The 17025-nt window shown below is 34.1% G+C and overlaps 2 protein-coding genes across 4 annotated transcripts in view; one reads left to right on the top strand and one right to left on the bottom strand.

Moving 5' to 3' along the window:
• The window catches only part of tay (tay bridge kinase), a 61066-nt gene extending 52547 nt beyond the window's left edge, over positions 1-8519 (bottom strand). The window contains exon 1 of one of the 2 annotated variants that reach the window (XM_028315475.1): positions 7880-8519. Coding sequence is in view for 1 of the 2 variants with exons in the window: in XM_028315479.1 (XP_028171280.1) it covers positions 7880-8119 (240 nt within the window). In the remaining variant the exon portion in view is untranslated. The remainder of the gene's footprint in view (positions 1-7879) is intronic. The other variant, XM_028315479.1, reaches the window with a different exon arrangement.
• A 66-nt stretch (positions 8520-8585) lies between these two features.
• Vkor (Vitamin-K epoxide reductase) lies at positions 8586-16868 on the top strand. Of its 2 annotated transcripts, none has more exons than XM_028315481.1 (4): positions 8586-8681; positions 13025-13220; positions 13808-13905; positions 16210-16868. In XM_028315481.1, the coding sequence occupies exons 2-4, from the start codon at positions 13054-13056 to the stop codon at positions 16410-16412; spliced, it is 468 nt and encodes a 155-aa protein (XP_028171282.1). In that variant the 5' UTR covers positions 8586-8681; positions 13025-13053; the 3' UTR covers positions 16413-16868. The 2 variants fall into 2 exon arrangements, with proteins under 2 accessions (XP_028171282.1, XP_028171283.1); XM_028315482.1 differs by lacking the exon at positions 8586-8681 and adding an exon at positions 10143-10274 and having other exon boundaries at positions 16210-16859.
• The last annotated feature ends 157 nt before the right edge of the window (positions 16869-17025 follow it).

Below are 17025 nucleotides of genomic sequence, written 5' to 3'. Positions count from 1 at the left end.
TATCGTTATAACAGTTTCGCACGAATGTGCGAAACGTCCCCTTTCAATAATATTTTTTTTTAGTACGCGTTTCGCCCGGTTTTATCAAAAGTAATAAAAACGGGTGCGAATCGACCCCTTTGAGAACTAGTAATCGCATACTACTAGTTCAAAAAAGAGTCGATTCGCACGCGATTTGAATACTTTTAATACATCCGGGCGAAACGCCTACTAAAAAACATATTATTGAAAGGGGACGTTTCGCACATTCGTGCGAAGGAAAATCGTGCGAAACTACTACTAACCCGTTATAACTTTATTAACCTAAAAAGACTCTTAATGAACATTATAAAATAAAAAAATGGAAAACAGAAGAAACAAATGTTATTCAAAAACAATTATGGCAAGCATGAGAAAATTAAAGTTCAGAAACAAGATAGCAAAAAAGCATTATAAAAAACAATACTTCTGTCGGCGCACAGCAAAAACTCTTGACAAAAACTTATCAACAAAAGAGTCTTATAAAGGCCAGTTTAACTGCTTGCAGGTAAAGCAAAAAATACACTCAAGAGCTTACAATACAACACAGTTGTCAGTAATAACAACCATTATTTATTTTGTGGTAATAATAATTACAACAATTATTCATTCATTTAGTCCACAGTTCTAAAAATACTTTTCCAATAAAAGCTTCTGAAAGTTCTCAAAGTAGATTAATACTTAAAGTCGACCATAAATCATAGAGCGAAGAAAACGTAAAAGCAATTAAGTAAGTCTCATGACAACTTACAATTTAATTGAGCGAGGGAAAAATAGTGGCGCGTGGAAACAAATATGAGGGACGTAATCGAAATGTTTGTAAACGGCTGTCGCGGCGCTCGTCGCGTGTCACGAACCGATTACCTGTCTCCTCGCCCACCCCACGCGGTGGGGGTAAGGCTGTATCCACACAAACATTTGCTCCAACATGCCAGCGTTAAAACTACTTTTCAACTTTTCAATAGTTTTATGCGCTAAGGTTTTTTCTATTTAGTTTGGTACATGTCGGCCAAGTTAATATTTTGACTGAGTGATTTTGTAAAATGAATAAATTTTGGTGAGACTAAATGAAAAACAAACGTCGTATTCTGAACGTCTGCGTTCCATGAATACAATTACTATTTTCTTATAACTAATGTTTTGTTTTGGTGCCGAAATATTTAAAAGTTTAACTCTTGTCTCTTACTTAAAACAATAGTTAGGCTATTGTTTTAAGTAAGAGACNAATAGCCTAAAAACTACATTCAAATAAACTGAATTTAATTTTTACAACAAACTTAACGTAGCAATAATACACAAGTGTGTTGTAGTATTGTAAGTATATTATTAACTAAAATCGTAGCGTGTCAGAAATGAAAGTATTTCCAATAATAATAATATACCTACGTAATGTTACTTGTAAACACTTTCAGTTTTCTTTATATTGGCCTAAACAAACTCATATTATCACACATTCGATCAAAATATTAACTCTAGGTGTTTCGAAATTAATAAATTAAAGATTAGTAAATGCATTAATTATTAATTAATTGTTACATCTGTATTTAACACCAACATCATAATATGTTTACGGGCGTTAAGTATCCATATCATCTGACTATTAATAACGAAATACAAACATGTATAATTTGTTTAAATCGTGACTATTAAAGGCTAAGTTAGAATAATTTCTAATTCAATAGCGGTAGCCGTAAGTAAAATGAGGCAATTATTTAACATTCCTCGGAACTGCAGTTAATTCTCGTGAGACTAGATTCGCGGCCGGAATAATGATTGAATTAACTTTAAAACTAGCTGCTACTGCTAGCTGATGGTTATGCAATTATGCCTCCGCTGTAATAAGGACGTATACTAGCTTTAAACATAACTTTCACTGTCAATCATTCAATATCTTGAATATTAGACGCGAGAGTGGTGGCGTCGTAACAGAGACGTTAATAACGTCGCTAATAGACTTATTAATATTTATCGTTTTAATAAATGTATTTTTAAAAACAATAATTACTATTCATAGAAAGATATACGGTATAGGAACGGAAATGCTTAATTTTATAATCCATAATACTTGCCGCTAACTTCTCGGTAAAATTTGCAGCGGCTCGGCGAGTATTCAACTTTAATGGAGTAATATTACTAATGTTTATGTTATGTCCCCGCAACGAACACTAATGTTCGCTAATATGCAGTTACTTCTTCGTGAATCAAATAATATATTAAGGCCGCCTGATATATTAGAAGAAATGTTGTGATAGCAGAAATATATTACAGAAGTAGATTTCTAGAACAAAATTAGATTTCGAGTGATAAAAATAAAATTGAAGATGTTATTGAGGCCATAAGGATTGCATAGAAAATTTTACAAATATTATGTTGTACCCTGTCTAATTTCCATTGAAAAATGTAACAAGGATCTCTACATATTCACGAAATAGGATAAGAAATGCAGTAAATTAATAACATCGATATTTCCTAAAATCATAAAAAATTACATTAGCTTTTGTTAAATCAAAACATCTTACTTCATAGTATGTATGTAGCGAATTAGTAACGTTTCCCTTTCGTTGTAAAAACACAATGCTATTATTATTGCCTCCGGCGATAAGAGGTCGAAACGTTGTATGATATTAGTTACGCTTAAAAAACGTTAAATCCGATAAGAGGTTGTTGAGTGCTCTCTCGTCACGTCATTGAGAATTGAGTATGGAAGGGAGACGGCTACTGGGACATGTTCACATTTAATTCTGAGGGGCTCTCATCAGATTGTTTGATCGCGATGGCCGAGGAGTAGAGGGCACCTCGGTCGATCGTGGGCAGATCGCCGAGATACGCCGCGAGCGCCCCACAACCTATCCCTGACGTCGGGCGCCGCTCTCCACCGACATCGCGATTTTCGCCACTTGGGGCACTTGGCACATCTTGTAACGAGCTTCTGAAGTGGGTAATACATTTAACAGTAAAATCAGAACGGCAATAAGATTCTTTTATTTGTTAAAACGAGTTTTTTTTTTCTTAGTTACCTATGTTTTAATTACAGGCCAAAATATAGGTTACCACGACTCTACTACGATCTGCAACCTTACTTATAAAATTTAATAAAAACGTAGGTAAACAAATCTTATTGTAGTGCCTTGTTCCGAGGATCAATGTACTATTTTATTTATTAAAACACGAATTGATTATATATGCCTACATTTATAGATTATATCGGTACATTTCGTAATACGAAGCACTTTATCCTCAACGATGTTAATATTGTTCGTTATCAAACAAAATAGTATTAATGCTACTGCATAGTCCGTAATATGTAATTCGTAATGGAAAGAATAAAACAAATGATTTTATTCAATAAAGAAGCGGCATATTATCAGAATTTAAAACAACCATAATGGGTAGGTAATCAGAATTCGATAACGATAAAGTGCTATTTGAAGGGCTTTGTAATCATTTTCACCCCATCTGAATTGGAAACCGAATAACTTGGTTTGCAGAATATTCTTGAATAGGTTTCTCCCCCGAATCTATTTCTTCAGTTATTATTATGACTGAGATACCTTTTATTGGCAATAACAAGATCATTATTTGTATTTCGTCTTTTTGTAAGTAGGTATTTTTTTCTTTGCCACTGAAGGATTTATTTGTTGTTGTTATCCATTAGTGTGTACATAAATATTTTGGTAGCATTTTGCAAGCACTTTATGCCAAGTATTTAGCGTAGATATTATGGTCGAATATGGTTTATTTTGAATTTAAAAAGTAATCAATTGGATATGGACTGCAAGCTTAAATTGATTCGTAAATCTTTTTATTCCTTTGCTTAGATTTGTATGTGTAAGTTAAGTTACACAGTGTAACCCAAGTATTTGTTGCGAGTCAGTTAAATAGACCATAGCTTTATGGAACATGGATAATCTCGGGAGTAATTCTTACAAGACGAATATCGATTGATTGATCATGATGATCATTGGATGCAATTCAAACTGCAGATATACAAAACATTGTATCGTGAACACCACTTCCAAAATAAAGGAAGATTGACCTATAAAAAATAAAACAATGTTACAGTCGCTTCTTGCTATTTTTCAGGTAAATCAATTACGGTAAGAAGTTTTCCAACCAGCTAAGCAAGTTCGCATTTGCAGGGACTTTATCAAAGGAAGCGGAGTTCACGATAGCGGTAAAGATCCGCCTCAAGTAAATATTGCTGTCAAATGCATTGAACATCGAAGCTTAACTCCGGCGCCAAGGAAAATGGAGCGGGATGTGGTGGAATAAGAAATAAAAGTCAATAAAACGGTGTAGACAAGTAAGTATAAACTAGATTTTCTTCCATGCAATTTATTATGTAGTGTGTACAGTAGTTGACTGAAATGTGTGCTCTACATTTCAAGAACTTATTAAGTTTTGTTTTTTTAACTGATTGAAAAGCAAATTAATTCTGAAGTTTAAAGTGAAAAAAGGTTATTTAACTATCCTTTGAAAAAGAACAACACTCATTAGTTCGTCAAACAAACATTATCTTTTAATTAATCAAATAGGTACAGGTAATTAGCGAGGATAAAAATTGCCTGTTCGTCATTTATTTTTAATGAGAAAGAGATTTGTTTTTTGAAACTCTAAGTAGATGAGCAAATATTCAGCTTAAAAATATAATCCTTACCGACAGCAAGTTTTTTTTAAAGACCCAAAGCCAGAAGAACGTGTTTTAAACCATATGGTAAACAAAACTTTACCCTGCGGGCGAAAGTGCGGCCCCGGCGGGCGAGGCGAGCGTAACCGCCAAGACAAAAGCAAATTTTCTACAATATTCTTTGAGTAAATGCACCAGACAGAAGTGTTAGTTGAAGCTCTGGTGACAGAGAGATTTCCCGTATGTAAATATTCCATTATTTTCTCCACGTGTTTTGTAATAAGATCGTATTTTATGTCTGTACGTAAGTAAATTTATATGGATGAAAATAAGGAAAATGTAGCGTCTTTTGTGCATCATTAGCTGATCGTGTGATCTCAATTTAATTCTTTTTTTATTATTGAAAGTAAAGTTTTTAAATAAATTTAAATACTTAATCCACCTCAAATTAGAATAGATATGCAACTTTGTTATTTCAATAAATATTTATATTACGCATACGCAGTTATCGTCATTGTAATTACATGTGTGTGCCTGTACCTGTACCAACCACGATTACAAGTTGCGTTAGTTCCTGAAGTGAGAAGCAAAAAATGAAAACCGAAACATAATATTGATTGAGTATATAAAGTAAAACATCTGACAGTTTCAAACTTTGAGTACTTCCTAAATGTAGCGCAAAAGTATTACTCATAACTCTTCAACTTTCGACGCCTACTTGGGCGTTGAAAATCTAAGTGGCGTAATAAAATTCGGAAAGTAACTGTAGTAGAAGCGAAACGAAGTGGTTTAAAGTTAGGTCAGGTAAGTATTTATGTCACGACGTGCTAACAACGTGCTCTGGGGAGAAGCCGACGGAATGGGCCATAGTCATAGGGGTGTCTGGTGTCTAGGGTGGTTTATTTACACACTTAATCGTTGATCTTCGAGTCTCTACATTATGTGAAATTGTTTCGCTAGCCGTTCCATATTTTATATTGCGGCGTTTTGGATAGATGCGTTTTATTTTACACAATATTTATCTTAGCTACTTTGTAAAGATTCTTTTCGTAAATCGTGTTAATAAAAGTTAATCCTATTTGTTTAGTAGTAAGACTTGTATCTAACCTTAACTTCTTTATAACAGGATACAAGATAGGTAAAAATATTATTCATTTTGGATTCACTGCTCCAAAATCTGATGTCCGCAATATTTCACGCTCGCTAACTTCTAAATGCCACATCCAATCTTTTTCGGACGCTTATCAGGTAGAAGGGGCCTTGTCAAACTTTTCAAATTAAGTTGAGCATACTTTATTATTTTTTTCGTACAGCGTCATAACGCGGTATTTTGGATAAGCTAAGAATAACGCTGTTTATCGCGTTTATTAAATTACATAATTATTATTTTAACTGTAAAATTATTGTATTATGAAAAGTATTATTTTAGAGTGGTCACTGGTCACCGAGCGGAAGAGACACGGATGGACGAATGCACCGTGGGAAAAACGTCAAACACCGTAAATAAAATACTGCCGATAGTGTTCACAGCCCCGCGGGTGTCAAATGGCGGGGCTACGTTATGCTTCACTGTGTTTGTGTACTAACACTGATTTATCTGATTATAAGGCAAAGAAATAATCATACAACAAGGATACAGTTTAAGGAACATAGCTAAATTATTGTATGGAATACTATACTACATAGCTAAAATTATTGTATTGGAATAAATACTACAAAACAAACTATGGACGAAAAATAACTGTTTCATAAATATGTATTTTGTATTTTATGAATCACTTGCGTATTTTATTTATTCATAAAATAAATATACTTTTTAGAGTAACTATTTTACAGTTTCATAATAACATACCAACCTACTTTTCCTGTTTTTACGCCGAACCTCATTATTTTTGAAACATAAAGGCTTAATTAGTGGAGAACTATAATATTTCTTGTCGTATCACCGTTTTACACCTATCTGCTACTCCTAGAAGCTTAATCTCTGTTCTCAGATTACTTTGAAGTAAGTAAGTAGGACCAAAGTCGAGTGGATGTGATTATTTATTAGGCTGCATAAATATTTTGCATTGTTACTTAAATCACCAGTTAATCAACGAAACTAAAATGTGTGTAGTAGACCCACACACCACCACATTTTGGTGAAGCTACTCTGTGGTCTGTGGATGATAGTAACTTTAGTTTATTTACGCCATTCAATTCATCAGTCACCATATGTCGTCATTGCTACAAAAAACCTGTTTCGCGTAGAAATTAACTTTCAGCCATTGTAAGTAAATAGAAATTGCATAAGCGTTGCAGACCGCATGTTGTGAATTAAATAGGAGCAAAGGAACCTGTTCGGACCTATAATATACGCGACCGCCGCACCAACGAGCCACAAACGGCAAGCCTGTCGCCATAATTTAAAACGATAGCGCAGAATGTAGTTTTATTGTGCACATACGAGACTTCAACGTGCACAACATATTGCCATTTGAGGACGGAGCAATAAATGAGCACAAACGAGCGAAAGCCACTTAGACCAAATTTACACTTTGTGGGAGACCGCGACTGCACTCGGTGCGGCGAGCGGCCCGCGCTCGGCGCGCCCGTCGTCAGCTGCTCACTACATAATACCTATACAATACGCGCTAACAATACCTACCGCACATAATACTAACGTGTAACTAGGAAGTGCTGCTTAATTTACTAATAACATACTATTAGTTTCACACAGAAAAATAATATAATTCATTATTATTATCACTGATTTTTTAAGCCATTTGCTCAGGGTTCATTCGATGGGTCAATGCACTTCCGAGGCGACGTCCAAAGCGATTATAGAGCGCCGTTTTTGTAATGAGTAGGTATTAAGTAAAGAAGAAACTAACTTCAAAGCGTAATTAAATATATGAAAGCACTATAATTCATAGAATCTAATTAGGTATTAGTAAGTTATGTACGTTTACCGTACTAGGTAGGTACTATGTAACATGCTGTGCAGTAAAGTAATAACACCTACTCTTCGGATTTCGTTTCGAAATAACCTTGGCTTGAATGGTGCATAATTATAATGAACATAATCTTTCCCGTTTTTTCTTAAATGAGTCTGATATTGATGCCGTTCAACGGGACTACACAATAATAGGATATTGTAAACAACATAGTTTATGGGATGTGGTAATACGGTCTACAATGTAATAATAATCGTTTAAATAACTGCATGCTGGTAGTGCTACGGTTACTGCTCACCTCTAGATCTTCGTAGGTGCGAAATGCCATTATGGCGAAACCATCAATGATATCCTCTTCTCCCAGCGGCTCCCGCGACTTCTTCCGCCTGGCCGGAGGACGAGGCGGCTTCTCTCTCGCCGGAGACTCGTCCTCGCCACTGTCCCCATCCTTAACTTTGCTCTCTCGCTGTGCTTGCATGCGCTGTGCCCGCTCCCTTCGCCTATTTCTCTGATTGCGCTGCTTCACTTCGTTTTCCATCGTTCGCACATTATTCGAATCACCCGACCACCGTGCTTCACTACACAAAAGTCCGCACAACACTTTTATCACACATGGTTATCCGTTGTTTCTATGCCACGATATTCGACAAAATAAAAATCTTGCACACAGAAAAAGACACAGGCCGTTTCCAATGGCGGATCGTACACCGTTGCCGCATTGCAAGTAAAATGGCCGCGTAGCACCCGACTGGCTGTCTTCTTTCACATTCTCGTAAACGGAGGCATGATTACACTTAAACTAAAACATAGTAAGATAGATTTCAACAAGAACTAAGGCAATAATATGATAAATTAACTTTATACATTATTCTCAGTGTTCAGAATCAGTCAATAGTCAATACAATGAAAGGTGTTGCACGACGCTAACGCTACGTTGCGGTCGCGATGGTGAACTAAACCAGTGCTACCAACACAACGAAACCTACATTCCGCGATATGGGGCGTCATTGGCAATGTGGCGCTCGCTCTTACTGCTCTAACAAATAACGCCGTCTCGTTTTATCATCGTTCAATTCAGGATTGCCCGTAGTTTTATTTAGGTAAGTAGATTTTTTATTTAAAGTAAAATAACTTCATTAAAGTATTAAAATATCGTGCATTTAATTAAAATAAGTAAAGTACTTGTATTTTAAGAAAAATAAAATTGTTTTAGAGATAAAATATTGCTGAGTTTAAATTCTTATGTTGGCACCGTATTGTGATGACTTTGTTCTCGTTTTAAAGTATGTTTTCCAGCTGCGCCTGTGTTCGTTGGTGTCAAAGTACACTGCGAGTACGAAAAATGACACAGTGCATCAAAAATTACAGAAAAGAGCATTTTGATTTCTATGAAATGAAGTTTGAACGGATTGAATCTGACATTTAGTATAAAGTTGCGTTCAATTATTTTAAAATTTAATTGTTGAAGTATGTAGATACGTTCATGTGTTTAATATTTAGGTAATTTCACTCTTGAATCAGTGGGTCACAAAAATTTAACTTCTAGCGGAATCAAATCATATCAATACAGTCATCGTCATTATTGATTGATATAATAATTAAATTACCAGTGTAGGCACAGCTATTATTAAATGGATGGACATAATAATGTTTCTAAAAAATATTTTAAAAAGTATGTGTATGTAAGTTACACACACAAGTTCATTGCAAGGAAGATAAATAATATTTAATTACGCATAATTAAATACCACGTAGTACATAGGTGCCTTACTTAATGACACAGATTAGACTGGATGTTATGTAACATAATTTAAACATAGGAAATGTTTTGAATAATTGGGCATTAATTAGTTTGATTAACTTAAGTCTAGTTTCATATTAATTTTACCTTATACAGCACATCTCGTGTGCTGTACCTAATTTTTTACCAAATCATGCTTTGCTCAGCTCATGTGGTAGGTATAATAGAGAGATTTAATTAATTTCCGCTTAATTTGGCGCTAATTTATGTGCGACTGTTTGTTATTCTATCACGCAAAAGTACGGAACGAATTTTGAATAATAAAAGTTACATGCGTTCATAATAATAATAAAGTCGACTGTTTGCTGTAGTGGTTTATTTAGAAACTGACTATTATGCTAAGAGGGCCCGGATTCTATTCCCGGTCGGGCAAAATTGAAATGATGAATTTTAATTTCTGTGACGGGTCGGGTGGGTGTTGTCCAGCAGTGGACATCATTTAATTGAATGAAAAGAACGAACCAAAGCTGATATTTAATTACTAAACTTCCATTACTGAATGTATTCAAATGATACAAAATTAAAATTTAGAAGATTTGTTTTAAAGAGTTGCATGACGAACAGGAAGTGTAGGTATAAATTAAGAGTTAGTAACAATATTGTTACAAACAGGTGCAGTGACTTGGACTAATGTGGTGAACTCATGAACACATCTTTCCACCATCTCACTTATCTCTTAGCTATCGATCATGAATAAATAATTCGGTAAAATCTGCGTAGGACGTGAGGACAAATAAGATCAGTAGAGCGCAGAATCTTCCAGAATGAACGTGTGTGTGCACCACCTTTACGGTAATTAAGTTCTTATCAGCGCTAAAGTAATTAATCAATAGACGCGTTCCTCGTATCACTCAGCATTTATTTTATCAATAAGTTCCACACGGTGTTAAAGGTGAGATGTTTATTACTTTTAAGTGTAATAATATTATAAAGTATGTGTAAGCAGCTTTGTACTTGATTAAAATTTCCGACCGATAAAAGCACGATTACAGTTACCACGTTTCCATTTAATAAGTGCCTAGTTACTCGTATGTAAAGAACTTACTGCACAATCTAATTTAATTTATTCTGCCGTAGGGCTTTTTGTCTTTTTTTTTTCTTTCGGTTTTAGTTTTAAGGACTATAATTATTTCTGAATTATTTATAAAATTAAAATTCTTAATTAACGCTTATAGGCAAGAAACTTTTCCCAAATGTCTCAAGAATTTTTATTATGAAGCAAAACCAAAATTGGTGGGACCACGCCGGTCAAAAGCTAATAAAAGTAAGCTTTATTAAAGTTACGGTCATAAACAAAACTACCATAAGTATAATAGTACCCTATTAGTGCATTGCAATGTTTGGACGGCGTCGAGTGCTAATACGATTATTTTTACTGGCATGTGCTAATAAAACGGAGACCGCGAGCTAGCTGTTTGTTTTCTTTTTAATTTTAAACAGCAAATGCCGAGTGTACACGAAGGGGTGGGTAACGAAGTAGGTAGGCGCTGAGCGACTTTTTATACATACTTTTTTTTCTTTGTGGGCTGTCTACGAACGTACGGCTCCCCTTCAAAATAAAATTGATTTATAGAGAGAGCGTGCGAAGTGATTTGTGTTAGGATTATATTATCTTTGGANGATTTGAAAATAAGATTTAACATGTTATAATTTGTGGATTAGAACTGAATAACAAAAATGCTGGCATCAAGTTTCATAAACAATCGTTATTTACTGCATCTATAATCAATAAATACCAATGAAACAGTCATTTGTCAACATCTCTTTCCAGTAATAAGTTTTTTAACTATCTGCCGATGTATTGTTTTTAATAAACCACGAAGCAGAGAATTCATTAATTGTGCAGTAAATTCCATTTGGACAGATCGTGTAAAAGCAGTATCAACAGAAATTAATAAACAATATCTGGCTAGCGCTGTAAAATCATTATTAACTTAAATTGAATGTCCGAACGTTTTAAATGTAAATTGACGAGCTTTGTGTGAATTCTGTTTACTGCGCGTTAATTTTCCAATATTCACAATAATTCCATTTCGATGTTTTAATTAGTAGGTAATGCATAATTAATCGCGTTGTAATATCCATGAGCAATTTCGTAATAATTTAATATTGAAAGTCATTTACGTTTGGTAATTTGGTATTTGTTTGCTATCTCTACAAGGTGGTGTTTTACAGTAAAGTTATTAATTAAAATGAAATCCTTTGTTATATCCTACTGTACAATGTTGTACAGGCGTGGTCCATTGTCGAATTAAGTAATCTACTTACCTTTAACAATTTCATAGTACACACACATAGCTTAAGTGTCGGAAAACTCTATTATGTAGGNACGTCGAAACAGTAGGCAAGTCATTAGATCTAGATTTCATAGGTTTCCCCTATTAAATACGTGGCGCATTAGAGATAGGTAGGTACATCCATAGAAACTTTATAAAAATAGTAGTAGTACGTAGATATCACATAATTATGGTCTTTAGTATGAAAGGCAATAATCATAACATTCATACATTGGTTCCGAATACAAAAGCACTGGAATTATATCGCGGATAAAACATTCATAAGGGACTTTTTTTAATTTTTGTACTGACATGTGGATGTTGGTCAAAACAAATTGACATAGCGGAAACGTAATATTTAATAATGGAATAGAAAACTAAAATAATAACACAGACGCTCTACTTACTTTTAGTACCGGGAAAACTGGGAAAGCTAACTAATACTGATTACACTTGTATAGCAGCCTTTTTATAAATATCTCGGACTTCATCGGTGACCAGACACTTTTAATATTAATGATAAGTTATGATTATGATGAAGTAGTTGGCAGATTTTCTCTTATACCATTTTCACATTCAACCGACGCAATATACAGATATTAAGCTCGCTCTAAGCTTAGGATTATTGCTGTAAGTGGCGTTTCAGTATAAATAAAGTAATAACTCGTAAGCACACATTGCATGCATGTTTCCGAGAAGCTTCCATTCGAGAGGGCAATCATGTCGGATTCAGTTTTTTAAATCTGCTTTGGAAGCTCTATTACTTACTCGATCGTTATCGATTTGTTATAAGTTAGAGTACTTCGTCGTAAATACATATTATAAGTGCTGATACAAGCAAGAGCTTTATTGAGTGAGTTTACGGACTCACAACTTTATTTGTTGAATCTAAATCTATCTAATTATTCATAAATGCGGATGCGCTTTGCTAAGCCTTTGTATTAATTGCGCTTTGCCTAAGTATTAAGTGTTAAGTTGAATGTTAAGTATCAAATGAAGATATAAGTATTTACTCGAACAAAAACAAACTTCTAGACTAAACGAGAAAATTTATTTTACAAAGGATGGAAAACCGACCGAAGCTTTCATGAGAAAAATGTCTCAATAATAATTAAATAAGAACGTGGTAGAATGAAAACTTAAAATCGCTGCTCGCTGTAGATTCTTAAACAATTACCGCTGACTTAATTACATTGCAGATTAAACAGTGCTTTTTATTTATGTGTAATTAAATGTTTGATTCTTTTGATATTACGAGTTATTTACATGCTATCCCTGCTAGGTAGGAAATGCTGCTCTGTTCTGATGATGAAGATGCATAATGTGAGTTAACAGAGCTTTTATTAATAATATTATTTAATTTCAGGTTGCCTCATATTTGGAAAATACTTTAAGATGTCGACTAAGGGTTACAGCCGAGCTATCATAGCAGCAGGGATCATGGGCGTGCTGGTGTCTACCTACGCCCTCTATGTAGAGATGGCAGCCGAGGCCCGGCCGGGGTACAAAGCCATGTGTGACTTCTCGGAGTATGCCAGCTGTTCCAGAGTCTTGACTTCAGAGTTAGTATTTAAATAAGAACCTAAGTAGATCGTCTAAATTTTACTGTAAAACCGCCTATTCAAACAAAAAGTATACCTAGGTAGTAAATGTTCGAAAACTTATCAAGAGATGACTCTACATTTTACCTGAAACTCGATAAAGAGTCACTTCATGCAGATATTGTTCGCGCCAGCTTTCCTCATAAAATATGCATTTCAAAGGCAAACACCGCAAGCCTTTATGGATTATGTAATCCTGCCTTCATAAGCTCGCTCCAAAAAAGTCTGCTCTAAGTTGTGAAAGAAAATTTAATACAGACGTTAATTTACATTTTAAACAACTGTTGTATAGAACTCTGATATTACTACGTGTAGGTACAAGGATTTTTGGCTCCCGCAAACGTTTCGTCTTAAAATTGCTTTAGTTCGTTTGAATTTAGTACAAGAATAAGTTCATAAATATTAATTTTATGGCCCAGAAGTTGTTACTACGAGTATTTTGTACGGTTTTGTAGATGGGAGCAACACCTTTTTTAAAAAACCTTTACAGCTCGGTTATGAGTTTTAATCTACTGGGCTCTTTGTATTCGGCTTATTTTTTTTCGCAGGTATTCTAAGGGATTTGGGATCATTCCAAAAGAGTCTGCGCTGGAAGTACCGAATTGCATTTACGGAATAATGTTCTATTGTCTGATGATATTCTTAGGTGAGTTGGTTTGTTGATTTTGAAATAAGTCTATGTTACAAAGTAAGTTCTATATTTATAGTAAAATAAGATCTAAAAATAATGTAAGGTCTAAAAACAAAGAGAAATAAAGAAGACTAGGTACCTACCTATACAACTTAAATACATGAAAGTCCCTATGCAATGCTTTAGATAAATCGGCTGCATTGAACGAATTTGATAGTAGGTAGAGTTAAGAATAGGAATTCTGCAAATATTAGGTATTATTGCTGCAACGAGATAACAGTTGCATTGCATAACTATATTTATTTAAAAAAGTTACACATACCTTATCTATTATTATTTTTCTGATAAAAAACAAAACTTCGAGTCATAAACACTTAAAAGTATGTTTCATGTGTTTACTTACACGAATGTTAAAATGATATTATTACGAATGTGTTTTAAGACTTAATAATAATATAATCATGTAAATTAGGCATGTTCTTCAATTTTGCCGCGAATTTAGTAAGAGATTATCCTTTACTATGTGTCTTATAAAGGCGATTACAAATTGCAATGCCAATAAACGACACCGCATTACTGCACACCGCACTCTTAGGGCTGTTACAATAGTATGCAAGCAATATCAAAATTTTATATTAAAAGGTATAAAATATGTACAAAAAAAAATACACAAAAGAAGGAATCCAAAATTCCATCTGTGCAGTATTATTAAGACGCACTCTAATAAAAAATACTGGCTGCCGTCTGAGTAAGGTACAAAACTTTTTAACTGCAAGCACTTCGAAAAGTTTAGTTTCTACAGCTGCATAAGTTTCTAGACAACTGCGGTAAGTAGGTACATCGTTCGTCAAACAGCAAGAAAGAGTTATGTATAAATCCTTTGAGTAAGATTTCTCAAAATGTAGAGTTAGATGGTAAATTAAATTATCTTTTGTGTTACGATGACTTATTTAACCTAGTTTCAGACTTTAAGCACACTTAGAATTACTTGATAATGGAAAAGGTACCTAAGTATTTAAAGAAAATAACTATGTACTACCTAAGTACCTAGTTGCCGTGAAAGCAACCCTAGTTTCTAAATTGCAATTCGCACATCATTGCGAGTCGTGGCCGTCGTGACTGCACCACGAGAAAAATATTGCGAAACTCCTATAGCTTACACCTCTACGCTTATTTGGTAGCTCACGAGCTGAATAACTGTTATCGTAATAGGCTAACATTTGTACTCTTGAGAAGTGCGAAATGTCGGTACGATTCAAACATGTGAATGTAATTTACAAGTTCGATTCTATTTGCAAATTGTACGTAGGTACTTACAGTTGCTTACTTTGTTTTCTCGTGTATTACAACATCTCCGAATGACGTAATGTGTTTTTTAATTTGCAAGTATTTGTTGCAAATTAGTTTTGTGTTCGTAATTATTTAGACCCGATAGTATACATATACTTCTATAAAATAATTTTATCTAAGTAGATACTTAGTAACGGGAGTCGTTAAAAAGACGCATAGCTTAAATAAAATCAAAATTATGGTACACCTGTTTTATTTTTTTATTTATGCACTACAACAAAATAACAGCATTTATTGTCTTTATATGGTCTTTAAAGTCGTAATAACATTTGATTCCAATAAAACGTTCGCTGTTTAGAATATGCAGAAGGTTTGCGTGATCTTTTATTGCTCCGCTAAAATGTTAATTCCATGGAACACGCTCGTAAACGGTTCGGATTGTTAGTGGCCATTGTGTTATTTCAGTCCGATATTGAAATAAGCCGCAACCGCCGTTTGATCCGCTCTGTAACTCGACGGTTCATAATCCGTTCAATATTTAGTTTCATAATTTAATCCCGATACCTCATATCGATATTTCCAGCGTTTGTTAACAGCGGAGCTTTGTTTAACCTAGTTATTTTGTTGATAGTTAACGAGATACATTATTGACATTTATTAAGTGCTTCTGGTTAATTTAGCAATTGCTTCATAAGAGCTCTAACAGCATAATGTAATTAATTAATGACTGTTTAAGGAACAAATTAGTGTCATAAAGTGTCAGATGAATAGAGATCCTAGCTAGATGTAGCTTGACCTATACTGGATGTTGTCTGAAATAGATACTAGGTATCGGTGGACTAGACCACTTAACTGGTAAAATGATTTCCACTCGCACGAAGTTTTATTTATTTTATTTTTATTTATTATTCATTATTGAGCAATTACATATTTGATCCAAATAGCGTCCTAAATCTTTTTAAGTTACGGGCACAGATAGAAGATAAATTGCTTAATGCATATTCCAACGCAAAAGTTTGTTTGTTTCAGGTACTTACGATCATGTAGGAGTGGCCCGGTTGCAACTTCTATTGGCTTTCGCATCGTGTTTATCGAGTGTGTACTTGGCGTATCTGCTTGCCTTTGTCCTCCACGATTTCTGCATCGTTTGTGTGTCGACTTATTTTATCAATGCCATGTTGTTCTCATTTGTTTACAAGAAAAACAAATTTCTAACTGTTAAAAATAAGTAAACAAAGATGCATTAAACTTAAAATTGTAAAATAATAATATAAAATTGCATTTATGAATAAATTGGTGTCTTAAAGCGGTACTCATTTTTATATATTTTTTACGGTAGCTAAAACGGGTTAAAAAAATTATCTGAATTTATCTACCTCCTACACTTATGCTAGTTTTATAGATTTTTATGTCACAATAATTATGGCGCGCGCGGGTGATTTTTGTCACTCTGGCAGTAGGGTGCAGTAGATATGTCTCTATTTTTATCTTTAAAAATGTTTAAAAGAAACAGTTAATAATTTATTATACTATGTATCACGGATAACACAGAATACTGCCTTGGCGACAAAAAAGTCACCCGTGCGCACGCGCCTTTATTTACGAACTCATGGGGTATATTTTTTTAAGTTTATATGATTGAAATTATTAAATCTATCTTTGTTAAATAAATATTTTGTTGTTGGTGCCACGATGAGTTTTATTATGATAACCCGATTCTTAAATGAAACTAATAACAGGAATGAAATTTTTCGAGTTTGTCTGTGTACCCTAAGTACTGACATACTACAGTAATAAATTACCTGAATTTGTGTTCCCAGACCTCAAAGTAAAGATATCAATACA

Source organism: Ostrinia furnacalis, unplaced genomic scaffold (assembly GCF_004193835.3).
Source record: "Ostrinia furnacalis isolate ACB-3 unplaced genomic scaffold, ASM419383v2 OfSCF5129, whole genome shotgun sequence".
In the NCBI taxonomy this organism is placed as follows: Eukaryota; Metazoa; Arthropoda; class Insecta; order Lepidoptera; family Crambidae; genus Ostrinia; species Ostrinia furnacalis.
Note: the sequence above shows the minus strand (reverse complement) of the source record. Positions and strands in the feature narration are given on the sequence as shown.

What these genes read in the sequence shown, in the direction of transcription:
- Vkor (XM_028315481.1), top strand. Translation starts at nt 13,054, where the DNA reads ATGTCGACTAAGGGTTACAGCCGAGCTATCATAGCAGCAGGGATCATG. An exon ending in TCCAGAGTCTTGACTTCAGA is followed by an intron (nt 13,221 to 13,807) that starts GTTAGTATTTAA and finishes TTTTTTTCGCAG; the next exon opens with GTATTCTAAGGGATTTGGGA. An exon ending in TTGTCTGATGATATTCTTAG is followed by an intron (nt 13,906 to 16,209) that starts GTGAGTTGGTTT and finishes TGTTTGTTTCAG; the next exon opens with GTACTTACGATCATGTAGGA.